Here is a 27725-nt window from a genome sequence, read left to right as displayed (position 1 = left end):
GTGATCCAGCTTCACCTACAGCAGAAGTGTGTTTAAGCCTTTTTTTTAAGGAATCTCTGCAATCACCTTTCCTAATAACATGCTAGTTAGCATGTTTAGTGGCTAAATGCAGATATAGGTGGCTAAAGTAAACAGGCTCGTCACTCCACAGAGAGAAGAGAAGAGTGGGGCGAGTTCATTTGCATTTAAAGGAACAATCCATCAGAATGGGATGATTTTTGCAGAGCTCATTTTGACATGGTAAAAAGGTTGTTGAAGAGAATTTTTAACCAAAGTATATTATAGACTTTTCATTAAAACCGTAAAGAATCATATAAACTTGTGGAAAATGGGCATCCGATGACCCCTTTAAAGTTCATTTTCAGCAGTGTTTGTGTCCACACACTGTGTATCAGTTGTGTGGCACTGCTGATCTGTGGTTGCCCACGCAATGAAGTGCCCTCTCCCTTTCTCTTGCTCACTTTCTGTCATCTATATTTGTGCGTTTCATTTCATCTCTTGTGCACTGGAGGAGAAAACTTAGTAAGTGCTCTCTCATTTGATTCTCTTCACTGACACATTTCAGCATTTTATTACTCTTGCTTCACAAATACACTTTCACACATTTTGACTTTAACATGTGTACAGTTTATGAAGGTTTTTGTGACTCAGACTGTGTGCTGTGAAGCGTGTCAGGTTTGATTTTCACGCGCATAAGCTGGATAAAAAGTAGTTAAGCTAGTGTTTCTTTTTATTTCTCTTACTTTTTGTTAGTGCCATGTCTGTAATCAGCCCTCAAAAGATTTTACTTCCTTTGAACAGTGTCAGTTTAATGTGGAGCAAACACCCATCTCCATTTCTGTCTGTGTAGGTGTGTAGTTCCTGTTTTGAGCGTCTTAATGCTTAATGCGAAGGTTGAAGAAGAGGACATGAAGCCAGTCTGCTCTCTGTAAGCATTTCTGCCATTCGCTCACATCCGTCAGTTTACACATACGATATCCTCAGGAACTGATTATACTACAAAATCTACTTACTTATGAGGACGTTGCACACATGCATTCTTAAAAATAAAGCTTTTTGGGTTCCAAAAAGAACATTTCAATGAGCAGTTCTTATATGAAGAACATTCCAAAGAACCTTTTTCAACTAATGAACCTTGGAAAGATTTCATAGATGTTAAAAGCTCTTTATGGAACCATCGATGCAAAAAAAGGATGTTTTTGTTTAGTCTGTTATTTAGTGATTAAGGCGTGAAGTTGCAGATATTTTTGTTCAGGCATTATGAAGTGAGTCATGGGAATTTTTTTAGGAATATGCAAATTCACATGATTGTGAGTTTTCATGCTGGAGTCTCTAATGATTGTTTTTGTGTGTGTGTGTGTTTTTTTTTTTAGTTTGGCCTTGGTCTTGACTATGCAGCTGCTTACAGCTGCATCTGGTAAGAATGACATTTTGCAGAATTTCACGTTTTCACCTGTCAGTGTTCAATGTTAATTTGTCTGAAAAGCAAATTAGAGAAATGTCACGGGAGGATGGATAAGTTTGGATGTAGGGATGAATTACTAGAAGCCATAGTGTATATATATATATATATATATATATATACACACAGATACATACTTACTGTTTATACATATTGTAACATATAGAATATAAATATATATATATATGACTTTAAAGTTGTCTAAATTAAGTTCTTAGCAATGCATATTAATAATCAGAAATTAAGTCTATATATATTTACGGTAGGAAATTTACAAAATATCTTCCTGGAACATGAGCTTTACCTTACAGCATAATGATTTTTGGCATAAAAGAAAAATCCTTACTTTTGACCCACACAATGTATTTTTGGCTATTGCTACAAATATACATGTACTTCTATATATATATGTAATTGTAGAATTACAGTTTTACTGTGTTGAAAATTATATATTTTGCATCTGTGGTGCAAACAGAATATAACGCTAATTTGTTTTTGTATACAATTTCCACAGTACGTGCTACAGCTATAATAATCAGTGTCGACTGAAATACTTCTGAGATTTGAGTTGTTTCTGTCTTGTTGTTGTGTGTTTGTGTAGGTCACAGTGATGTAGCGATGAACATCACGGCTGGTTTGGGTCACAGCGTTACATTCAGATGTCCTTCAACCCACAGCAAACCTGTTAACGGCTTGTACATACAGAGAGTGAAAAATGATAAAGAAGTGTTCATCAATGGGTTTTATAAAGGCCACCCCATGCCAGTAAATCCTGAGTACCAGAACAGAACAAAAGTGAATGAAATGGAGCTCAGCATGGAGATGAGAAACATCTCGGTCTCTGATGAAGGACTGTATAAATGTTATGTTTTAAACAACATATTAAACACGCCTGATATCACACTTGAGATTCTCCTCAAAGTCACAGGTATGACACCAGATACGACAGGGTTGAGTTAAGTTAAGAATTGAAGAATCGGCTCTCATTCAGTTTATGAGTGTGAATTTGAATCAAGTTGACCAGAATTCTGAATCTGAATGTCAGAAAGAAGAATTTACTGAAATTCAACAAAATAAAAGAAATTTCAAAAAGACAATACAAAAATAATTACATTATTTATTCCTCTAAACTTGAGTTCAGTACTGCCAAAAACAATTAACAGCAATCAGTACAAAATTATTTTTAATCTTTTTTTTATCAATTTTTTTAATTATTTTGAAAATAATTAAAATTTGAATTAAAAATTAAAATGTCACTTATTCCACTCTTCTCTCCTTTTTACAGCCGAGTACAGCGTTCCCACAGTCAGGACAAACTGCAGTGAACATAAACACAGTGATGGTGGCACAGGGATGAGCTGTCAGTTAAGCTGCTCGGCGATGGGTGGTTACCCGCGGAGCACCATCACATGGATGGGGCTTAATCCAAGTCTGACGAGCGTCGTTTATAACTGGAATTCCGCAGATAACGACTCCAAAACATGGACCATCAACCAAACCATCATGTACAACTGCAAACAACTAACCAATGTTGGCTGTGCCATAGGGGGCGCTCTTTCCTACACCGTCACCATATGTGAGTGTGATGTTGGATGTGAAGTCAAAAATGGTATCCTATAAAACTTCAAAATGACATATGTAAATGTTTTTTCTTGTGAAAATAATTTTCTCATGCCTTAAAATAGCTTGAATGTAACTCTACACCCTTGTCCCATTTACTATATGAGGTTCTATGAATACGCAAATACACAGTTTAGCCTTCACCAAATCTATATCGCTATTCTATTATTAGGCCTATTCTATTATTAGTTTTAACTGAGGGTGCTTTTGACTGCCTTCCAAATAAATGAGCCAATCAGCAGTTGGCAAAGTCACCGTCTGGCATTTATGTGAAAACCAGATAAGTTTGGTTGTAGGGGTGAATTACTAGAAGCCATAAGAGGTTGGGAATACACCTTCACAAAAAATGTTAAAAGAACTAGGCTGGAAAAGTTTTACCGTTTTGCTTGGAAACTAAATATCTTGCATCTGTGGTGTATCCAAACAGCAGCATAATGCTAGAGTGCAAACAGCATATAACGCTAATTTGTTTTTGCATATAATTTCCACAGTACGTGCTACTCTTTAGACTGAAGTATATCTGCCTTATAATAATCAGTGTCGACTGAAATGCTTCTGAGTTTTGAGTTGTTTCTGTCTTGTTGTTGTGTGTTTGTGTAGGTCACAGTGATGTAGCGATGAACATCACGGCTGGTTTGGGTCACAGCGTTACATTCAGATGTCCTTCAACCCACAGCAAACCTGTTAACGGCTTGTACATACAGAGAGTGAAAAATGATAAAGAAGTGTTCATCAATGGGTTTTATAAAGACCACCCCATGCCAGTAAATCCTGAGTACCAGAACAGAACAAAAGTGAATGAAATGGAGCTCAGCATGGAGATGAGAAACATCTCGGTCTCTGATGAAGGACTGTATAAATGTTATGTTTTCAACAACATATTAAACACACCTGATATCACACTTGAGATTCTCCTCAAAGTCACAGGTATGACACAAGATACGACAGGGTTGAGTTAAGTTAAGAATTGAAGAATCGGCTCTCATTCAGTTTATGAGTGTGAATTTGAATCAAGTTGACCAGAATTCTGAATCTGAATGTCAGAAAGAAGAATTTACTGAAATTCAACAAAATAAAAGAAATTTCAAAAAGACAATACAAAAATAATTACATTATTTATTCCTCTAAACTTGAGTTCAGTACTGCCAAAAACAATTAACAGCAATCAGTACAAAATTATTTTTAATTATTTTTATCAATTTTTTTAATTATTTTGAAAATAATTAAAATTTGAATTAAAAATTAAAATGTCACTTATTCCACTCTTCTCTCCTTTTTACAGCCGAGTACAGCGTTCCCACAGTCAGGACAAACTGCAGTGAACATAAACACAGTGATGGTGGCACAGGGATGAGCTGTCAGTTAAGCTGCTCGGCGATGGGTGGTTACCCGCGGAGCACCATCACATGGATGGGGCTTAATCCAAGTCTGACAAGCGTCGTTTATAACTTGAATTCCGCAGATAACGACTCCAAAACATGGACCATCAACCAAACCATCATGTACAACTGCAAACAACTAACCAATGTTGGCTGTGCCATAGGGGGCGCTCTTTCCTACACCGTCACCATATGTGAGTGTGATGTTGGATGTGAAGACAAAAATGGTATCCTCTAAAACTTCAAAATGACATATGTAAATGTTTTTTCTTGTGAAAATAATTTTCTCATGCCTTAAAATAGCTTGAATGTAACTCTACACCCTTGTCCCATTTACTATATGAGGTTCTATGAATACGCAAATACACAGTTTAGCCTTCACCAAATCTATATCGCTATTCTATTATTAGGCCTATTCTATTATTAGTTTTAACTGAGGGTGCTTTTGACTGCCTTCCAAATAAATGAGCCAATCAGCAGTTGGCAAAGTCACCGTCTGGCATTTATGTGAAAACCAGATAAGTTTGGTTGTAGGGGTGAATTACTAGAAGCCATAAGAGGTTGGGAATACACCTTCACAAAAAATGTTAAAAGAACTAGGCTGGAAAAGTTTTACCGTTTTGCTTGGAAACTAAATATCTTGCATCTGTGGTGTATCCAAACAGCAGCATAATGCTAGAGTGCAAACAGCATATAACGCTAATTTGTTTTTGCATATAATTTCCACAGTACGTGCTACTCTTTAGACTGAAGTATATCTGCCTTATAATAATCAGTGTCGACTGAAATGCTTCTGAGTTTTGAGTTGTTTCTGTCTTGTTGTTGTGTGTTTGTGTAGGTCACAGTGATGTAGCGATGAACATCACGGCTGGTTTGGGTCACAGCGTTACATTCAGATGTCCTTCAACCCACAGCAAACCTGTTAACGGCTTGTACATACAGAGAGTGAAAAATGATAAAGAAGAAGTGTTCATCAATGGGTTTTATAAAGGCAAAAATGTACAAGTAAATCCTGAGTACCAGAACAGAACACAAGTGAATGAAATGGAGCTCAGCATGGAGATGAGAAACATCTCGGTCTCTGATGAAGGATTGTACAAATGTTATGTTTTCAACAACATATTAAACACACCTGATATCACACTTGAGATTCTCCTCAAAGTCACAGGTATGACACCAGATACGACAGGGTTCAGTTAAATTTAGAATTGAAGAATCGGCTCTCATTCAGTTTATGAGTGTGAATTTGAATCAAATTGACCAGAATTCTGAATCTGAATGTCAGAAAGAAGAATTTACTGAAAAATTTACTGCAATTCAAAGAAATTCAACAAAATAAAAGAAATTTCAAAAAGACAATACAAAAATAATTACATTATTAATTTTGGCTATTTGTCCCAAACAATCAATTCTTCTTCTAAACTTGAGTTCAGTACTGCCAAAAACAATTAACAGCAATCAGTACAAAATTATTTTTAATCTTTTTTGAGATCAATTATTTTTATTGCATATTTATATGCATAATATTATATTTATTGGATACAATGACAGTTTATAGAGGCCAAGTCTTAAACATAAAAAGTAGTCTTGATTATTATTTTGTGTTTAAAATAAACTATTATATTTACAGTATTGTTCAATGTTTGGGGTCATTACCATATTAAAATCTCCCTGTAGTCAATGTCAATTACATCAATGTATGTAAATGTTTTTTCTTGTGAAAATAATTTTCTCATGCTTTAAAATAGCTTGAATGTAACTCTACACCCTTGTCTCATTTAATATATGAGGTTCTATGAATACGCAAGGTCGCCATGATTTTGCCAAGTAAGACATGTTCCTGGATCAACATGTTTTGTTGATCCTGGATCAACATTACTGTCCAAAAATATAGACTTAACCCAATACCTACCCCTAAACCTAACCATAAGCATAATTTATTCCTAAAATCAGAGGGAAATGATAGCTGATTAACAAGAGTGTAGAAGCATCAAACTGTTATCGTAAGCCTAAAACTGATATTTCCTGAAAAGTTATCCCTCAGTTCTGACTGGCTGATTGAAATGTTGTTCCAGGATCAACAAGGACGTTGATCCAGGAACATGGTGTACTTGGCGAAATCACGTTCACCGAATACGCAAATACACAGTTTAGTCTTTGCCAAATCTATAATCGCTAATAGGCCTATCCTGTTATTAGTTTTTAAGTGAGGGTGCTTGTGACTGTGTAAATAATTCCCGCTTTCCAAATAAAATAGCCAATCAGCATTGGCAAAGTCATCGTCTGATGTTTATGTGAAAACTTGCACTGTTGTGCACATTGGTTGTTTTTTTTAACGCTATTTGGGGGTAAGTAACAACATGCATGATTTAATGCAGCTGGCAAAATATGTGACCCACCCCAGACCGCAAAACCCCAGACCAGTTTTTTGAAAGTTAGATTTAAACATCATTGAAAAGCTTTCCATTGATGTATGGTTTGTTAAGAAAAGGACAATATTTGGCCGAGATACAACTATTTGAAAATCTGCAATCTGAGGGTGCAAAAAAATCAAAATATTAAGAAAATCGCGTTTAAAATTGTCCAAATGAAGTTTTTAGCAATGCCTTTTAAAATCAAAAATTAAGTTTTAAAATATTTAAGGTGGGAAATTTTCAAATATCTTCATGGAACATGATCTTTACTTAATATCCTAATGATTTTTAGCATAAAAGAAAAATCGATAATTTTGTTCAGCACTGCAGATGTGTGCATTCGGCTTTAAATACATTGTGCCCTGAACAAGCTATAGAAATCTATAATTCTTGTGCAGCTTGTTAAAGGTCATTTTAGTCAAATGACACTTTTTTAACTGCATGGTGCAGTATGTACAAGAAAGCTGTTGCTTATGGGAAAAGTTACAAAACAGTGGTTTTGTGGCAATTTATGAGTGGTTTTGTGTGTGAAAGTAGATAAGGCATTAAGTGAGTTGTTATTATTTAAACGCCTTTAAACATTATTATTATATAAACTCTAAATATCATTTCCAAACTTTTTAGTATCATTAACATATTATATTTTTATATTTTCCTTTTTATTATTATTATTATTATTATTATTATTATTATTATTTTCCTTTATATTTGATTTAACCCCCCTTCCACCCATTATGTTTTTGTTTATTAAAGTAAGTTTAAAATAAATTGTTTTAATTAATTGTTTTAATAATTTTAGAACTTAATAAATAAATTAAATATTAAATATTAAATAAACTAAATAAACTAAATTAGAAATGTTGCCTTTAAAAAAAAAGTTTAATTTTTATAATTTCTAATGTGTATGTGTGTTTTCAGTTTCAGTTCACTTTTTAATTTTTTTGCTTTAGTTAATGATATTGGTGACAGCCAAACCCCTCTGTGCCAAAATGTTTACTTGGAGTACCCCTGATATTGTAAGTTAATATTTAGATAATTTAACAGAATATTTGCAAACAATATTAGGCTACTTATCGGTTATTCCTGGTGAAAAAAAACAGCATATGCTGGTTAGGTATGTTTTGATGCTGGTTTAAGCTGGTCCTTTGCTGGTTTTTGCTGGTCATGTTGCTGGTCAAGGACCAGCATGAACCAGCAAAGAACCAGCTTAAACCAGCATCAAAACATACCTAACCAGCATATGCTGTTTTTTTCACCAGGGATAGGAAAATAACCTGAAGAAAAACAACGGTAAACCTGTTTGAACTACAAACCACTGTGTTCATAATTAAGATAATACATTGCATTAACATGGCAAGACACACCAATCTGCAATATCAAGTTCAAAACAAGCTGTTTTGAACAGCTAAAAATAGCTAGAGGCAGATGAGACCGGAAGCCCTTTTTTAAGCGGAAAAAAAGGTCGATAGAGTGCATGACAACATGATAAGAAATGTTTAAAGTCCACATTTCCAAACAGTTAAAATGACAAATAAAAAGTGCTTCACAAGCATGTGATTATACTATCTGGATGCTCGAAACTGAACGAGACAATGCATGTTTTAAACAGCTTATTGTACAGGTAAGTTAATCGCTGTTCTATTGTAATGCGCACCTGCATTGTAACGCACACACATAAACTACACACACCACGCTCAGAATCATTTCGAATCAGAGCGGAAATATACTGTCAACACATTTTTGTGATTTCTCAGTAAAATAGTTCAGAAACTGAAACGCTATAGCATATATTTTTAGTAACTAAAACCCACAGCTTCACTATTAATAGTGAAGACGCTGCCAGGTAGAATTAATTCGCACACGCAGTGCATTCATATAAATGTAATCTTCACTGTGTTCTTTCATCTGTATCTGATTAGAACGAACAGAAATCTGTGAAGAAGTATTTTTAGTAGTTTTAATTAATGATGTCAGTCACATTTGCATATTCACCGTTGTCTGACGTCACAAGGTGGACACATTAAATATATTTTGAAACCCTGCTGAGTTTGGATTCACTGCATCATCTATGATTTCAAATGCATAGTGTCTGACACCTGAAATACTGCGTTATATAGCAGGATTTTGGACAGTGTTGTTTTGCAGAGACTTAAATTAGAAAATGCTTCACTGATAACGAATGGCAGTAGTTGCTGATGAAGGGTCAGTTCAGATCAGAGGTGTGAAGTGCGTTGCTGAGCATCAGCCACAAGGGGGCAGAATCCTACTGAAATTCATGCTGGTCATATTTTGGATGAGTTTATGGGAGAGCAAAGGTTTCATTCCCCTCTTCATGCTCCAAAACAAACTTTTCATCCAATTGCATTTGATTGGATTGTTTTTGTTGTTGTTGTTGTCATGCATGACTGAGTTCATCTTATATAACCATGTCACGTCCAGTATGTTGTAATCACATTTTTTTGATAAAAGTTTATTTTAGCATTTACATCAGTTTCATTTATTCATTTCATTACATTTCTCATATCCAGATAATTTCATAGTGAAACCGATCATCCCATGACAGCAGCTGATGTTTCTGTTCATTATTTACACTCATGATCGTGTATGATGAAATGTTTGCGTAAGCATTTTCCTTCAGTCATCGGTGAATGGAGGAAGTGCAGAAACCTCAACCAATCACATGCTGTCCTGCTCCAGTGAATCTGGTTTTGCATGTGTTTCTCAACTCTCAAAAAGCAAGATCAGCTCAGTTCTGATTCTCTGGAAAGAAAACCCCCACAAACGTCTAAATATATCGCAACAGTCAATGCACGTTTCCAAATGATTTCGTTTTGCTATTTTTTCCATTGGGCTTTCAACCAAAGCTTTGGGATTCATTTCATCATTAGATTCAATGAAAAAAGATGCCTTTCATTTAATTAATTACCATTCCATAAAGTAAATAAAGTAATTAATCACTTTTTTGTTTTTGGTCTATTATGCTGTAATGCGTGGAACAGATTTGCACAACACATACATCCTACGTCATCCACTCAGAAAGGTTTGCACATATGACAGCGCAAGCTAGATTAAAGTGCTTATTATTATTGTCATTTTTGGGTGAACTAACCCTTTAAACCATCACTTCTGACCCAAAAAAATCCATAATTTCACTTTCTGCACTGCTGGACAACGAACAAGCGAATATTATGAGCGAAACATGTACATCACATTAACTTTCAGGTAATATGTCAATACAGACCATGAAACAAATAAAACCAGGCTGACCTTTGACCTGAGAGTAATGAGTTTTATTTTCACTGGCATATTGCATACTGAACAGTGCAGTATGTATACTGCATGTTATGTAATAAAAGAGTATGCAATGCAGTATGCAACTGAAGTTGCAAGTCGTAGTATGTTGCGTTGCATTATGGTATTTCATGCATTGATTTCTGGTTGTCTGTATTGCACCTATTATATTGCTGCAGACATTTTGCATACTCCATACATAATGTATACTATACCATCAAAAAGGGATGATATTCTGTTCTGAACATAGAAATGGTATATGCTTTGGTTCATTTCCCACTGCGCATATGACGTCGTAGTCACGTCTTTTCCATGTCACGGACCCGATATAGACATGATCTGCACGTCTATCCGACGTCCAATGTTTAGTGGGTTATGTCTAATGAATTTGACCGTTTGAAATTAAAGGCCTGAAAAATCCTTCATAATAGCAATACTGAAGAAGTACTTGAAAAGTGCCTGAATTATTGTTGAAATGTTGTGTAAACAGGGTTGAAAAGAGGACGCGAAAAGAGGAACAGATGAACCAACCGAATCAATTGAGTGAGTCATTTACGCTGCAACCGCTCCGATTGATTCAAACTCGTGACTTCGATCATTTAATTCAAGCGATTCAGTAGCAAAAACCAGATCAAATTAAAAGAGCCATTCATTTTCAAATTTCGACATTACTTGTAAAGATTTTAAAAAGTACGGATAGTGATGGGTGAAATGGAGCTTTTCGAATCAGTTTAACCATTACGTCACAAAATGATTCACTGTTTCAAAGCGTTCCATTATCGCGTATCGTGAATCATTTGATTCAGATCGGGACTTCAAATCGCGTAAATCATTTGCTTAAAATCATTATTTGGATCAGGACTTCGCATCGCGGATCGCAGAATCATTTGATTACGATCGAAAATCATTTGATTCAGATCGGGACTTCGGTGCTGGTCTGCGAATCATTTGATTCAAATCGGGACTTCAGTGCTAGTTCGCGATTCATTTGATTCAGTTCAGGACTTCGGTGCTGGTTCGCGATTCGTTTGATTCAGTTCGGGACTTTGTTGCGGGTGTGTGAATCATTTGATTCAGTTCGGGACTTCGGTGCAGGTTCGCGAATCATTTTATTCAGATCGGGGCTTAGGTGCTGGTTCGTGAATCATTTGATTCAGTTCAGGACTTCGGTGCTGGTTCGCGAATCATTTGATTCAGATCGGGACTTCGGTGCGGGTTCGCGATTCATTTGATTCAGTTCGGGACTTTGTCGCGGGTGTGTGAATCATTTGATTCAGTTCGGGACTTCGGTGCAGGTTCGCGAATCATTTTATTCAGATCGGGACTTTGTTGCGGGTGTGTGAATCATTTGATTCAGTTCGGGACTTCGGTGCGGGTTCGTGAGTCATTTGATTCAGTTCGGGACTTCGGTGCGGGTTCGTGAATCATTTGATTCAGTTCAGGACTTCGGTGCTGGTTCGCAAATCATTTTAACAGTAGAAAACATCAAGCCATTAAGGCAGTACTGTTATAAAAACAAAACAGAGAAGAAAGAAAGAAAGTATACACAAATACAAATCCCTTAAGAAATTTACTATGGTAAAAGTGTAGTATCCATGTTTTGTTTTGTTTTGTTTTCACAGTTTTACTACAAATACCATGGCTAAACTATGGTTTGTGCAGAAAAACCATGGTTACTTTGTGTTTGCTATGGTTTAACTGTGTGTGTGTGTGTTTTGGGAGTAAGGGATGTGTTGCCAGGTTAACAAAAGCAAGTTATGTACATGTGTAAATACACCTACCCATTCGAGGACACATACGATGAATATAGAGATACAGTTTTTTAACAGAGCTTAAGATATTTTCCATATTCTTGTTTAGATCAACTTCGCATGAAGAAAAGAGAGGTTTGGAGACAGATTTTGTTTATGAATGTGACATTTAGCTAGCAAGAAACACAAATTAAGTTCTATTTTCCTATATTCTCTTTTTTAGTAGTCAAACAATCCAAAGAAAACATCTTTAAAAAAAGAAAAAAATGATGAAAGTCCAGAACACAGATGCAATATTGCGTATTTTTAAATTATTTTAAATACCACTCAGTTCAAGCATTCTTGCATTGTGAAATACAGTATTTCCACACAATGTGTCTTGTTGAACATTGTACATTTTCAAATGTAGTAAAAATGTGTTTGCTGTGCACAGTATGCATAATATATTCTGAAAAAAATAATACCTGTAGTACAGTAGTACGCCATTTCAAAGAAAGCCTGTGCTTTATCTGGCCCTTAGAGGGCAGACTCTTCCCAGAATTCTTGCCCGTGTGCATGTGATGTGATTTGGTTTTAATGGTATTTCAGAGGCAGCAGGCCGCACAGGACAGAAGTGCTTTTACTAACACTCATCGGCAGACATGGGCGTGTTTTGTGGCATGTTATTTAACGGTTCTCAGGAAAGCCGTCCTGCCTGACGTCATGTTTATTGAGTATCAGGAAGTAAAACTTAAAAAAAAAAAAGAAACATCAACAACAACAAACAGGCACATCAAGAGCTGATTCTCATCTTTACTTTTGTTGAGATATAAGGGTGTGCCAGCCGTCGGTAACTCTTAAAAATCCCTCTTTAGAGTACTTTTTCTTCCTTTTTCTAAATGAAGGCTTATCACTAATAGATTTAAAGGAGTTCAGGAAGAATTTCCCTAAAATATTCATGCTATGAGAAATGGTGAGCACACACACACACACATCAGCTATGTTTGATGTCATTCTGTGTTTGTGTGGGAGCAAAGTGTTTGTGTGGAATGGTGAGTACAGACAATCAATCACAACTAACTGAGTCATAAAACCCAATAATATGGGGACTGATAACAAGAACTGAGCTGTGGGACTAAGAGAAGCAGGAAAGGAGGGTTATGGAATAGAGTGGAGTGAGAATAGAAAGTGAGCGACCAAGAAAAGGAAAAGGAGAGCTGAGAAGAAGTGAGTTGGAAATGCCCTAAAATTCCTGTGTTCCAGTAAAGAGTGTCGTCCTGGTGCTGGTGACTAATCATGTGACCAGGTGAGGAGCCTCTGTGTCCTGTCATGTTGTTAGTAACATGACTTCCTGAGCAACCTCAAAAGATTAGTGATGTTTACTAAGGTGAGTGTCACTATCATTACGGCTAGAACTACTCCAAAATGTAATATGGCTTTAAATACCATTATTGGCTCAGAGAGTGGAAAATATCAGAGACTTGAGGGTAGAGTGTTTTCACTTTAAATATTAAGAAACCACCTAGCATACACCAGAATTCCTTAGCAAGCTCATAGTAGCTACCACTCAAAACACTCATCAGTGACTGCATGGCAATGCTCTGGAAATAACATAGAAGATCCTAGCGACCACTCAGAAACAACCAACCCAAACTCCATTGCAACCACTCAGAACACTCAGTGACTGCATAGCAGCACCCTGACAACCCCCAAATACTCCCTAACTATCACCCGGAACACTCAGTTACTGCATAGCAATGTGCTGACAACCACCCGGAACACTCAGTGACTTCATAGCAACACCCTAACAACCCCCAAAACTCCCTGAGTACCACTCAGAACACTCAGTGACTGCATAGCAGCACCCTGACAACCCCCAAATACTCCCTAACTATCACCCGGAACACTCAGTTACTGCATAGCAATGTGCTGACAACCACCCGGAACACTCAGTGACTTCATAGCAACACCCTAACAACCCCCAAAACTCCCTGAGTACCACTCAGAACACTCAGTTACTGCATAGCATCGCCAACAACCACCCGGAACACTCAGTGACTACATAGCAACACCTTGACAACCCCCTAAAACTCCCTAACTACCACCTGGAATACTCAGTTACTGCATAGCAACACCCTGACAACCACCCAGAACACTCAGTGACTGCATAGCACTGCCCTGGCAGCCCCTTAGAAGACCCTAGTGACCACTCAGAAACACATTAGCTACTAAACTCCCCTCAGAACACTCAGTGACTGTATAACAATGCCCTAGCAACCACGTAGAATGCCAAAGCATGGTAATTTGGGCCAAAGTAAGGTATTGCAGGTGGTTGCCAGGGCATTTTGCCACTTCAGTGTTCTCATTCTCTTCACGAAATGTTCAAATCTACTTATACTGACTACTATTATGGTCATTTTATGATTCCTTTATGATGTTTTCAGAGCTTGGCAGATACTGGTCACAATTTAAATGATCATTCAAATGACTTGTGGGAAAATTATGAGGAGTACTGTATTAAGTAAATGAATTCTTCTTTAGATAATATTACTGGACATGTAGAGATATTATCAATAGAAGCAAATCAGGTGGGAAATAAACAAATGTCCCTGACACAAACAGCAACTTCAGACGAAGTTCATGTTCCACAGCTCAACATTATATTAATGCCTTTCACTAGACTTAATAGCCAAGTTTTCACATCGAACCGTGACCGCATTCCTCCACTTGCTGATGTCCCAACCACAATGACATTCTCAAATACGCTTTGGATATCATACAGCAGGAAGTAAAATCACACAACAACACATCCCGTAAGAGAAGGACGAACAGAAAGTCTGTGACTGTGAGTGTGTCTCACATTCATGACATTACTGTTACAACTCAGCTGCTTCTCCTAGTAGGCTCTAAAATATAATGAAGATTTTGACTTCAAGAAGTCTCTTGCTTCTCAGACGATTCTACTGACATAAAGATCCCAGGAGTCTTGCACACGTCTCCTCTGCAGTTTGAAAAGAGGAACAACGTCTCAAACTGTGCTCAAACGTACCAATGCTGCAAAAAATGGTTTTCCCAATTAGAACTTTTTCTGTAGTACTTTTCTGTTGCTTTCCAGTGCAAATATCCAGACATTCTTAAAAACAAGATAAATACTTGAGAAGCAAGATTAGCGATTTAAAAAAACATAGCGTAATGCTTAAAACAAAAAAACACATCTCAAGTCAAAGTCAAAGTCAACTTTATTGTCAAATCTGCCATATGTACCGGACATACAGGGAATTGAAATTTCGTTACTCTCAGACCCTAGGTGCATACACGTAACATAAAATACAAAGAAATGCAAATAAATACAATTATACATATATATATATACAAATAAAAATATGGTGCAAAAAGAGCTTATGAGTGTAATAAAGTGACATAGTAATAACAGACAAAAGTCTTTAGAGGTAGTCTGAGGGTAGTAAGTGGGTAGTAAGAGGATTTCTGCCAATTGGGTCAGAAAGATAAACTTAATTCAAAAGGGAAAACAATACTTTTCTTTTTAGTGACCCCACTGATAATTAAGCACAATTTCGATACATTGTCCAGAAAGCAAGACTTAATATCTTATGCCATTTTGAGTCTCAAGTAAACTCATCTTGATTTAAGAATGCTTACATATTTGTACTGGAAAACAACAGTAAATGCACTTAAAATACACCTGAAATCAATAGTTCTCAATATCAACTCAAACACTTCTTCTCACATTCTCAGAAAATCAAATGATCTGAGCTGCTCCGTCTTTTTGGGACTTTTCTCCAGTAGCTCAAACTGTAAAATATTACACTCGCAATGCCGAGGTCAGGGATCGATTCTGAGAAAAAGCAACGTAGTCACTTCGGATCAAAGCATCTGATAAATGCATGAGTAAAATCTGGGTAAAATGCCTGAACTTGCATCCTATCGGCATATCATTGAGGTAGTTGTTTACCAGTTGCTAAGGTGAGTGCTGCATGTGGGTAGATCCAGGCTGAATTCATGCAGTTCTTGTGAAGTTCTAAGCTGATAACGAGACACGTGTGTGATCACTGAGCCGTTGCCACAGGAATGTTTTCAGATATATATCGTTTGATCAGGTGTGAGAATGAATTAGCACTCAGGCATGCCATGTGACCTCACACCTGTGAATAAGTTTACCGTGAATCAGTCTCACCTGAATGCACACAAACACAAACATTTGTTTACATTTCATGCAGGAATTTCCCAGTGACGTCTATTGTTATTCAGTTACCTGAATTCTAATATAAAACAACAAGTAAACTGTTTTCTATCAGGGAACCTTAAGGTACGTCCTGACAATGTCGACACCAAAACCTTTTATAAACAGCCTGCAGGTATTATTATGAAAGTGAATTCTGATGATAAAACCCTATAGGATTAAACAATGATAAAAAAGCAAAGAAATTAATAATAATTATAAAATATAAATATGTAATAAAATTATTTGGAAATTTGGAAATTATTTGGAAAAATTATTGGAAAAATGCTAAATGACATAAATGGCTAATGAATACAAATTACTTACAAAAATCCTCCAGTTTAATATATTTTAAGTTGAAATTACTTGTACAGGCAATATAATTATATTTCATTATAAAATTATAAATTATAATAGAAATAATAAATATAGCAACTGAACTTATGTTTTTTTAAGTTGAAGTAGGCTGAAATCTGTTATAGTGAGTTTGATTTAATTTTGTAATTTCTTGTACTTCAGCTTAATTTAGTGCAGTATGTAGTTTAGTTAAAGAGGTTTACCCAAAAATTATCATTCTGTCATGATTTTGAACCAAAACAGACAATTTTAGTTTTTTTTTAAATATTAAAAATGGGTTCCCACTGACTTCCACTGACTTGTTTTTTGTTATATTTTGTTACATACTATGGAAGTCAGTGGGATCTGGAATCATTTGGTTACCAACACTCTTCAAAATATCTAATTTTGTTTGTAAAGGATGACAGAATGTTTCCTTTAAGTTGACTTTAGTCCAAATTAGTTGACAGTTTCAGAAACCTTATATTATTAAAGTTCATTTTCAGCAGTATTTGCGTTTATGTGTGTTGTTTCAGAACGGTTAATCTGAGGTTACTCACTTAGTAAAGAACACTTCCTCTTTCTCTCTCTTGCTTGCTCACTCGCTCTCTGTCATCTTAAGGAACTGTTATATTTGTGTGTTTCATTTCGTCTCTTGCGCACTGGAGGAGAAACCTGTGAACCTTAGTAAGTGCTCTTTCATTTTAACCTTTAAGATTTTATCATTTTATTACTCTTGCTCCACAAACACACTTTCACACGCTTGACTTTCACTTGTTTACGGCTGGATTTGACCGAGGGTTTGTGAAGGCTTTTGAGGATCTGGACACGATCTGTTTAGTTTGACACTGACTGTATCCGTGAAGCGTGTCAGGTTTGATCTTTCACACATATAGTCTGGATAATGAGTAGTTGGCGTTTGTCGCTATTTCTCTTCCCTTTTGTTAGTGCTGTTTCTGTGATCAGCCCACAGAAGCTTTTAATTCCTTTGAGCGGTTTCAGTTAAGTGCGGATCATTTATGAAACTCTTTGATTTAACTGTAAATGTGTGACACGTGAACTCTGAACTATGTGTACGATCAGTGAGAAATCACAGGTGGTTTAGCACCAGTGTTGTTAAATTAGGTGAATTCTCTCTAATTCATTTCAATCAGTCAGTGTACTTTAGTGTACTAAATGCCTATGCAATAAAATGACACAACCCGTTTAGTTTAATGCCCTCTGTGGTACAGCAACACAGTTTTGTTTAGTTTTCAGCTTAATTTAGTTTAGTTGAATTCTCTCTGCAGTAAAGCAGCCCGTTTAGTTTAGTTAAAGTAATATATACAATAAAACAATAAAATGGCACAACAAGTTTAATTTAGTTTCACGAGTTCACCCTTACATCTAATATGGTTGAGCAAATAGTAAGCGTATTTTGGCCTGCTTTCCTGGGGGAGGGCTCCGAGCCCGGAATATGGCCCGAACCCAGAGAACTCCCCCCATCCCAAGTATGGGATGAGAATAGATTAAGAGTGAGGAGTTGGGGTGGAGGGGGGATGCAGGAAAACTAGGTAAACTAGGTAAAACAAGGTAAGTCGGCTGCGTGCATATATGTGACTTGTGCTAGTTCGGATGATTAGCTAGACGAGTTAAACCTGTGCCGAATTGGTTGATTATCTGATCGTGCTCCTCCCGAACCTTGTTATTAAAACATCATTTAAGGCCCTCTATGGTAAAACAACACAATTAGTTTATTTTTTATTTATTTATTTAATTTTTTTTTTTTTTAAGCTTAGTTTACTTTAGTTTAGTTTAGTTCAGTTTAATTCAGTTTAGTTTAGTTCAATTCAGTTCAGTATAGTATAGTATAGTATAGTATCATTTAGTTTAGTTTAGTTTTAGTTTAGTTTAGTTTAGTTTAGTTTAGTTTAGTTTAGTTTAGTATAGTATAATTTAGCTTAATTTAGTTTAGTTTAGTTCAGTATAGTTTAGTTTAGGTTAGTTTAGTTTAGTTTAGTATAGTATAGTACAGTACAGTATAGTTTAGTTTGTCCTTACAAACTTTGGTTTACAAACTTTGGTTTGGTATTGTATAGTAAAGTATAGTATAGTATAGTTAGTTCAGTTTAGTTTATCCTTGCAAAAAAGTATAATTGAGTACAGTTTAAATGCGTTGTAAGTATACCTGTAGTGAACTATAGTATAGTATAGTATAGTTTAGTTCATTCTTGCAAAAGAGTATACTTCAAACTCATTTTAAGTTTAGTTTGGTAAAGCATAGTATAGTATAGTATAGCATAGCATAGTATAGTATAGTTCAGTTTAGTTTATCCTTACAAAAAAGTATACTTGAGAACAATTTAAATGAATTTTAAGTATACTTGTAGTACATATATCCATGTACTAGTAGTATACTTAGTATGTGTGCTTTTTAATACTACTTGGGATTAAATTGACCTACTTTTTAGCTTATAAAAGTGTATTTACAAGCATATTTGAAGTCTAACAGTAGTAAACTTTGAGTACACAACTAGTTTACGACTACAAAGTACATTTCTGTATAAAAAAATGCATTTTGTACAAGTATGTACTCTTATTTGTACATAAGAGTACAAAAGCAACACATTCTGTTTATTTTAGTCTAGTTTAAAGTGGTAAATGATGTCAGTGCAACACATTTTTGTTTTAGTTTTAGTTTAGATGAATTCCATTTGCAGTAAAGCAGAGCTATGAGTTTATTTACATTCTCTCTGCAGTGAAACCGTACAAGTAGCTTTGTTTATTTCGGTTTATTGCATTAGGCAGTGAAGCAACACACGTATGTTAGTTGGTTTTCGGTCTACAGCACAACAGCACAATCGGTTTCCTTTCTATCATTCTTTTCAGTTTGTCTCGTTCTCTTTAGTTCAGAATTGTTTGGTTGTTTGATGAAGGGCGTGCCCTGTGGGAATTCCCTCTGACAGTATCGGTATGAAATGAATGACATCACCCTCTGTCCCTTTCTCTCGGTGTAGGCGTAGTTCCTGTTTCAAGAGTTTATGTTTAATCCTGAGACAGATGAGGACGACATGAAGAACCCAGTCTGCTCTTTGTAAGTGTTTCTGCCGTTCACACATCCGTCAGCATGAGTTTACAACTGCGCTGCTTAGACAATCGCAGATACAGGTACAACACTGTGTGTGTGTGTGTGTGTGGCTAACAAGTGCTGTCATTAGATTAAAAAGCTCAGATGATCCAGATGATGTTTGTCTTTGAATCTAATGACGTGCACAGATTTCTGAGTGTTGGTTTAATGGTTTAGGAGATAAATCTCTCTAATTAATCTAATAGTACAGTACTAATAGCAGTACAGAGAGTGTGTGCTAGTCACTTATTTCTTAAACTAAGAGGGAAGTAGATTTCATACTTTGACTACTCGTGTATGCTGTGTTTGCATTTGCATTTGTATATTTATCTCAGTCCAAGAACACCAGGAAATCATTTTTCTTCAGCCATTTTCCTGCTTGCATTGCATCATGCTGCAGTTCTTTCTTTGACAGTCGTCTCGTATGTTTAGAGGGATTTTGTTCCTGAATCTTAAAAATGCACTCAGGTGCTTTCATAGCCGTCTAAATGATTATATATTTCCGTCAAGATAATGCCAGACATTGTTTCAGTTCAACACCGTCCACCGATCAAAAACACTTAATCCATCTATGCTGCCCATGATCCTCTTTCAAATACTGACATATTATAAAGTACGTTTATGAGGAAGTGAGATGTTGTAGCATTTGCTTAGTTATAATAAACACGACCGCATGCAACAAGTTGCACGCGTGCACTTTTAAAAATAAAGCTTGCAAAATGGGGTTGTTGCAGAAGAACCATTTTGGGCTCTAAAAAGAACAGTGAACAGTTCTTTTTTTTTTTTGTTTGTTTGTGAAGAACATTCCAAAGAACTGTGGAAAGATTCCATGGATGCTAAAGGCCCTTCATGGAACCATCAATGCAAATAAAGAACGCTATTTTAAGAGTATTCATCAGATTAGTAATCAGAAGCGAGTCTGCTCTTTTGTGATTAAGGCCTAATGCTGCAGTTATTTTTGAAAAAGCATTATGAAGTGAGTCATGGGAAATTTTTTTTGAGGAATATGTAAATTCACATGATCATGAGTGTTCATGTTTGTGCCTCTCTAATTGTTGTGTTTCTTGACAGCTTGGCCTTGGTCCTGACCTTGCTGCTGCTAACAGCTACACCTGGCACATCTGGCACATCTGGCACATCTGGTAAGAATGACAGAATTACACATTTTCACCTGTTAGTGTTTAATTGCAATTTGGCTGAAAATCCAGACTAGCAGCCACTTTTGTAAACGGCTACTGATGATCTGAAGAGGAATGGCCATCAAAATAATGTGCTAAATGTATAGACTGAAAGAGAAACATTATAGGTGGATGGATAAGTTTGGATGTAGGGATGAATTACTAGAAGCTGTAGGAGGTGGGGAATACACCTCCACACCAGCAAGTTAAAAGAACAAGGAAGCAAAACTCGGACAGTAAGAAAAGGACTTATAAACCACTGAAATAAGTCATAGAGAATCACCCTGATTCAAACAAACATGCCTTTACACCCACACAGACACGCCGAAGACTTTGATTATATGTAAATAAACGTAAAATGGGGCTTGTATCCACAATCTTTACTGGAGATGGCAGTGTGAGGACTGGTTTCCGACACAAGGAATAGTAGCACACATTGTAACTGCTAATAGTATCATGATGATAGTATATATAAATTATGTTACATATATGTCAATACGCCTGTATTTATTTGATCCAAAGTACAGCAAAAACAGTAACATTTTGAAATGTTTTTACTATTTAAAGTAACTGTTTTCTTTGTGAATATCTGTTAAAATGTATTTTATTTCTGTGATCAAAGCTGAATTTTCAGCATCATTACTCCAGTCTTCAGTGTCACATGATCCTTCAGAAATCAGTCTAATATGCTGATTTGCTGCTTAAGAAACATTTATTATTACTATTGTCACTATTTAAAACAGTTGAGTACTTTCTTTTCAGGATTCCTTGATGAACAGAAAGATTCAAAGATCAGCATTTTCTGAAATAAAAAGCTTTTGCAGCATTATACACTATACCAAAAGGAGTTAATATAATTTTGTTTGGGAAAGAAGTTATCAAAATGAATACTTTTATTGAGGAAGGATGCTTTAAAATTGATCAAAAGTGATGATAAAGACTTTTATATTGTTTCAAAAGATTTCCATTTCAGATAAATTCTTTGATTCATCAAAGAAACCTGAAAAATTCTACTCAGCTGTTTTCAACATAATAATAATGATAAATATTTTTTGAGCAGCAAATTAGAATATTACAATGATTTCAGAAGGATCAGAAACTATTTCAAAATTGTACTGTTTTTTCTGTACTTTGGATCAAAACAATGCAGGCGTGGTAAGCAGAGACTTCTTTAAAAAGTATTGAAAACCTTACTGTTCTAAAACTTTTGACTGGTAGTGTATATTTATATATAAAATAAAATATATACAGAATATAACAATATACCATTAATTAGTTTTTTTTATACAATTTCCACAGTATGTGTTACTATTTAGACTGAAGTATACCTGCCTTATAATAATCAGTGTCTGAAATGGTTCTGAGATTTGAGTTGTTTCTGTCTTGTTGTTGTGTGTTTGTGTAGGTCACAGTGATGTAGCGATGAACATCACGGCTGTTTTGGGTCACAGCGTTACATTCAAATGTCCTTCGACCCACAGCAAACCTGTTAACGGCTTGTACATACAGAGAATGAAAAATGATAAAGAAGTGTTCATCAATGGGTTTTATAAAGGCCACCCCATGCCAGTAAATTCTGAGTACCAGAACAGAACAAAAGTGAATGAAATGGAGCTCAGCATGGAGATGAGAAACATCTCGGTCTCTGATGAAGGATTGTACAAATGTGTTGTTTTTTACAGCACATTAGATAAAATGGAAACTATGATCAATCTCAAAGTCACAGGTATGACACAAGATACAGACGACAGAGTTGGGCTGCATTCAGGATTGAAGAATCGGCTCATATTTAGTTTATGGGTGTGAGTCTGAATCAAACTGACCACAACAGAGAGGAAGTTGAATTTGAAAGTGCTATTAAAAAATGCAACAAAATAACAGAAATTAAAAATAATAATAATAACAAAAAAATAGTGACATAATTAATTTTGGCTAAATGATCAATTATTCCTCTAAACTTGAGTACTGTCAAGACAATTAACAGCAAGCAATACAAAATAATTTGTAATTTTTTTTTTTTTTTGCCACACAAATGTATCCAAATATGTTTCCAGATAATTTCATAAAAAAATAATAAATTTTGAATTTGAATTTATATTGAGTAAATTAGAGCATTTTTGCAAATTAGTAAATTTATTTCTGTAAATTCCTCAAAATGTTATGCATGAGAATATATGTTTATATGTAATTCATACTGAAATATTAAATGCATTGTTAAAAATGAACACTTCACATTTTTTTAACTTCCTGAATTTTGATGCACCCCATTAGGTACTTAAATTCAAATGCATCTCAGATTTTGAGCCATTCTTAGTCCTGAATGACGCATAACCTTGATAAACTCCTACAGTGTGTTTGTATGGTCATGTGTGTGTGTGTGTGTGATGAAGCCATTCTGAGAAATATCATTTGAATATGCGTATATAGTCTATTTGTGTGTGTGTGTGTGTGTGTGTGAGTACATTTGTTGGTTTATTTGCGTATGTAAGTCTGTCTGCGGAGGCGCACATGCTTGTACGCATTGGAAACTCACTGCTGACTAAGGATTCTGGAATTCTTATACTGACGTGGGTTTTGGGGAAGTGAAACACTGAAGGGGGGGAACCTCTCCGGATCTCTAAAATGTCACTTATTCCACTCGTCTCTCCTTTTTACAGCTGAGTACAGCGTTCCCACAATCAAAAAAGACTGCATTAAACGCAATGACGGCAGCACAGGGGAGAGCTGTCAGTTAAGCTGCTCGGCGGTGGGCGGTTACCCGCAAAGCACCGTCACATGGGTCGGGCTTAATTCAAGTGAGATGAGTGGCTTTTACAACCGGAATTTAGCAGATAATGTCTCCGAAACATGGACCATCAACCAAACCATCATATTCAACTGCGACCAACCAATCAGTGTCAGCTGTGCCATAGCGGACGCTGTTTCCTACACCATCACCATATGTAAGTGTGTTGATGGATGTGACTGCATAACTCAACTCAAAAATATGATGATTTATAATTGCCACATCTCCAGAAAGCATAAAAACGTAGTGCGTATGCTATATTCCAGGTATTTTGAGGTTTTGCAATTGAACAGACTGAATTTGAAGTCATTGTTCACTGATAACTCCCCTCTGCAGCTCTAAAATGTAGTGGGGACAGTTAACTTATGAATATTAATTAGGCTATACATAAGTTATGTCAGGGTGAATAAATAATGTTAGAATAATGTTCATTTTGGGTAAACTATTCCAGGAATCATCCTCATGCGGGGAACCCCATCCTAAAATTGAAAAGGCATCTATAAATTGTAATGCATAAATTACCCAATTTATATTCATTTTAGTATTAGAATTAAATGTGTAAAATATACTCTACCAATTTAAAATATTATTTGAAGAGTAAGCAGAGTATTTTTCTAACCACTATAGTACTGTACTGTAAGATGTATTATTATTTTTTTAAATGTAATTTTTATTGTTTACTTATGTACTTTAAACCAGGTTTTGTTATTTATTTTCATCTAATTTATTTCTTATTTATATTAATCTAATTGTTTTTTTTTAACTTTTCACATTTTGGAAAGCTCATTAACAAGTCACAGACAATTCTTTAAAAAGGAAAAGTTAAATAACTAATGTTTTTTGTTGTCTTTTTGCAGGTGAGAAAGAATCTTTCTCACTTCAGGTGATCATAGCTATCATCGTCGTGCTTGCGTTTGTCCTGTTAATTCTTGTCATAATTGTGATGAAGTGCTGCTGTAGAAGATCAGAAACACGTCGCTTAGGTACACAAGAACACACACTGATTTATCAGAAGACAACACACTACATGAGTTATTAGTAACCCTTCAAATTGTCATCAAATATCTGAACATGTTTTTCATTTCTTTATTCCACAGAGGATCAAGTGGACGGTGCTGATATTCCTTTAGCGTAGGTATCTTCTCATTGCATTCTCACATCACCAAAATAGTTCACCCAAAAACGACTTTATATTTACTCTCTAATATGGCGAATGTATTAGTGGCTGTTTTACATGCAATTAAAAGAAACTTACAAAATCTACCATACAAGGATAATCATAGTTCAATAAAAATTTAAACCATAAAATTACTTGAAATAAAAGAGAACTGAGAAAGAATTAATTTATAAATAGTTTATCTTGATGTAATAAAATAAGAAAAAATGAAATAATGTGAAAAAATATATAAGATGTATTAAAAATAATAAAATATTACAAAAACAGAAAAGATGACAAAAAATAATCAAAATTAAAATGAAAACAGAAAATTGAAAAAAAAAATGGACTCAAAATATTAGTGAAAACTATAATAGTATCTCAGCTATCCCATACAGCTATATTCCACATCTGGAATCATTTAATAACTTTGTGTGAGTAGCAGACAGAAATTTAACTTGTTCACAAAAAATCTTTACATTGTTTTCACATATAAAATAGCCACAGGGACATTCGAATTTGTAATTAAAAGCAATTTAAAAAAAAAAATTTGGTTGATTTTTGGGTGAACTGTTCCTTTCATACACAAGTGATGTCATGTACCATTGACGCCAAAAATAACCAATGGAATTCCTGTATTTCTAACTAGCGACTGCCATTCACAGCTTGAGAACGTGACGACGAAACCCTGAGGAGATGCGAGGAGAGTTTCGCCGTTCTGTCTAGCGGAAGTGCATCGGCCCCCAGAGCTCTGACGGACATATAGGGCAAATTGTCTTTAAAGCGGCTTCACTTCGGTGTTGAAGCAGGGCCTGACGGACTCTTTCACAGAGCAGTGCTGCCACATTTGAACAAGCTTTTGAGAATGTTCCCTTCGCTTCCCCGGCCCAGTCATTCATTTGGAAGAGCACATCATTTCCTCAGCGTCCTGAAGATTCCTAAAGAGACATTTCAGGTTTATGTTGCTGGAAGAGGAACTAGATGGCTAAAATTGCGCGATATACTTCACAATCTCCTGTTTAGTGTTTCAAATAGTGCCACTTTAGTCCAAGGAGTGGGAATTTAAAAGTTCAGACCATTCTTAAGACTGAACTGAAGTATATTCTGATTTGCGCCAGTTGTATGGTTGATAAAATAACAATAAAAGACAGTTTTGGTAACTGTTGTCTATGTTCATTTAAGAATATGATGTTGAAATGGTCTTATGCTGGCACATTTCATTTGCTTCTAGAAGCTGATGTGTTTGAAGCTTTATTTTTTTAAAGCCAGTTCTCAGACGAGCTAAAGAAACAGAAAGAAATCAAATACTGTTACAAGATTTTTGCTGTTAATTTCCCCAAAATGCAAAGTTTACCGTCGCATTACTGTACGCCATCTGTCTATTCATGTGTACAAAAATGACTGTTCTTTTTTTTTTACACAACCACATTGACATTTACTGACATTTTGACATTTACAAAAATTTTTTTATTGTTTTTTTTTATATTGTAAAACCGTTCTCAAGGTGACAGTTACGGGATATTTAAGTTTCAATTAAAATAAAATCTGTTTCCCTGTGGAAATGTCTTATGCACTTTGCTTTCTGACTGCTTGAAAAAACTCTTACTGTAATTTATGATTAAATTATTTGTGTGTTTCTCAAAAAAGATGAAATAAAAAATGAAATAAAAATTTAAATCTGTTTGTCAATAATCCCTGACTTTTATTTCCAAATTAGCATCTCAAAGATCAGTTAGCTTTTTTTTATCATGGTGATGTTTAGTTTATTTCATTACTTTTTATTAGATTTGGTAATTTGACATTCAAAAGACAATTCTACAAACCCGTATTTTGAACGATGTAAGTAATGAGCTAGTTTGCAATTTTCAGTATGCTTTTGGTTAAATCACGATATGTGTTAATATCAACGGTAATAAGCTATATTTGCTAAGATCAGTTAGATCGTAAGAGCTAGAAGAGTTTATAACTCTGATTGGTTGGTTGTTATATGGTTATATGGACTGAAGATGTTTTATGATGTAAGGAATGTTTACTTTTTTATTTTTTAATTTTTACTTCCAAGTGCCAAAAATCAAAAAAAAAACTTGACTTAAGAGCTGTGGGCTGAAAGTATATGTTGCATTATATCCAAATCTATTATGATTCAATCAAATTCAGTGTTAAAACAAAAAGCTTCAGTCATGTGTTTTTCCCCTCCATTCTTCCCCCACAAGAAAGTGGAAATGATGGACCAAATTAAAGGTCATCACGGGGCTGTTTGGGAATCTTCGCTTTTGTGGACACACTCAAGTCCCACTTTTCCTTTTGTTTCACATTATGACAGTAAATGGGTTGCAAATGCCACTTCGTGTAAGTTTTATTTAAAAAGTAGCATTTACTGTTATTAAAGCACATTTCCTGGAAATTATGCATCCAATCGTCAGTCAACCATCACCACAACTAACTGTTAAATGTCTCGTAATTTTACCGTATTGCTGTTTATTACATAAAGAGATGAGTTTAAAAACAAAATCTGATGATTTTTAATAGGATGCAAGACATTTAAAAAGAATTTTGATCGTATGTCATTGTAATTGGTTCATCTGTAGTGCTTCAAATTACCAGTAGGGAGCAGCATCATATTAGAAACTGGCTGATGTGATTTTAAACATTTTAATCCACAGTCATTAGAGTAAAACAGGTATTTACCATTTACCTGACTATGCAACTGTTTTGGGCCATTAAATGTGGTCATTTTAAATTCCCACAGTGATAATGTATATCAATGTTTAGTTTGGTGGGTATTAAAGCATTTCAAGACAAACCACCATGAAAGAGCTAAATCCATCTGACATTGTCTTACAAGAAACCCTGAGCCGGGTGTGGTGACCCCGAGGGGGAAAATTGGACTGGAGGATAAATCTTTGTCCAAATAATTTCTGGGTGGAGGAATTTTCAAACGATCTAAAAAAGAGTCAAGCCTCTAATTCTGCGAACAGAGATTTGCTACCTAATGCCCAAAACAATCCTTTAATTCCTGGTCACATAG

At 35.3% G+C, this 27725-nt stretch overlaps 1 protein-coding gene across 3 annotated transcripts; it reads left to right on the top strand.

Annotated features, from left to right (window-relative positions):
- Nucleotides 1–375: 375 nt before the first annotated feature.
- On the top strand, nucleotides 376–26389 carry LOC127176991 (uncharacterized). 3 transcript variants are annotated; one of them, XM_051128911.1, is made up of 12 exons: nucleotides 376–522; nucleotides 851–928; nucleotides 1374–1417; nucleotides 2064–2390; nucleotides 2748–3038; nucleotides 3683–4009; nucleotides 4365–4655; nucleotides 22162–22482; nucleotides 23414–23698; nucleotides 24399–24524; nucleotides 24639–24672; nucleotides 25347–26389. In XM_051128911.1, the coding sequence occupies exons 2-12, from the start codon at nucleotides 879–881 to the stop codon at nucleotides 25387–25389; spliced, it is 2139 nt and encodes a 712-aa protein (XP_050984868.1). In that variant the 5' UTR covers nucleotides 376–522; nucleotides 851–878; the 3' UTR covers nucleotides 25390–26389. The 3 variants fall into 3 exon arrangements, with proteins under 3 accessions (XP_050984868.1, XP_050984869.1, XP_050984867.1); XM_051128912.1 differs by lacking the exon at nucleotides 22162–22482 and adding an exon at nucleotides 5300–5629 and having other exon boundaries at nucleotides 25363–26389; XM_051128910.1 differs by lacking the exon at nucleotides 22162–22482 and adding an exon at nucleotides 5300–5629.
- The last annotated feature ends 1336 nt before the right edge of the window (nucleotides 26390–27725 follow it).

This window comes from Labeo rohita, chromosome 15 (assembly GCF_022985175.1).
Source record: "Labeo rohita strain BAU-BD-2019 chromosome 15, IGBB_LRoh.1.0, whole genome shotgun sequence".
Classification (NCBI taxonomy): domain Eukaryota; kingdom Metazoa; phylum Chordata; class Actinopteri; order Cypriniformes; family Cyprinidae; genus Labeo; species Labeo rohita.
This window is presented reverse-complemented; position numbering and strand designations above follow the sequence as displayed.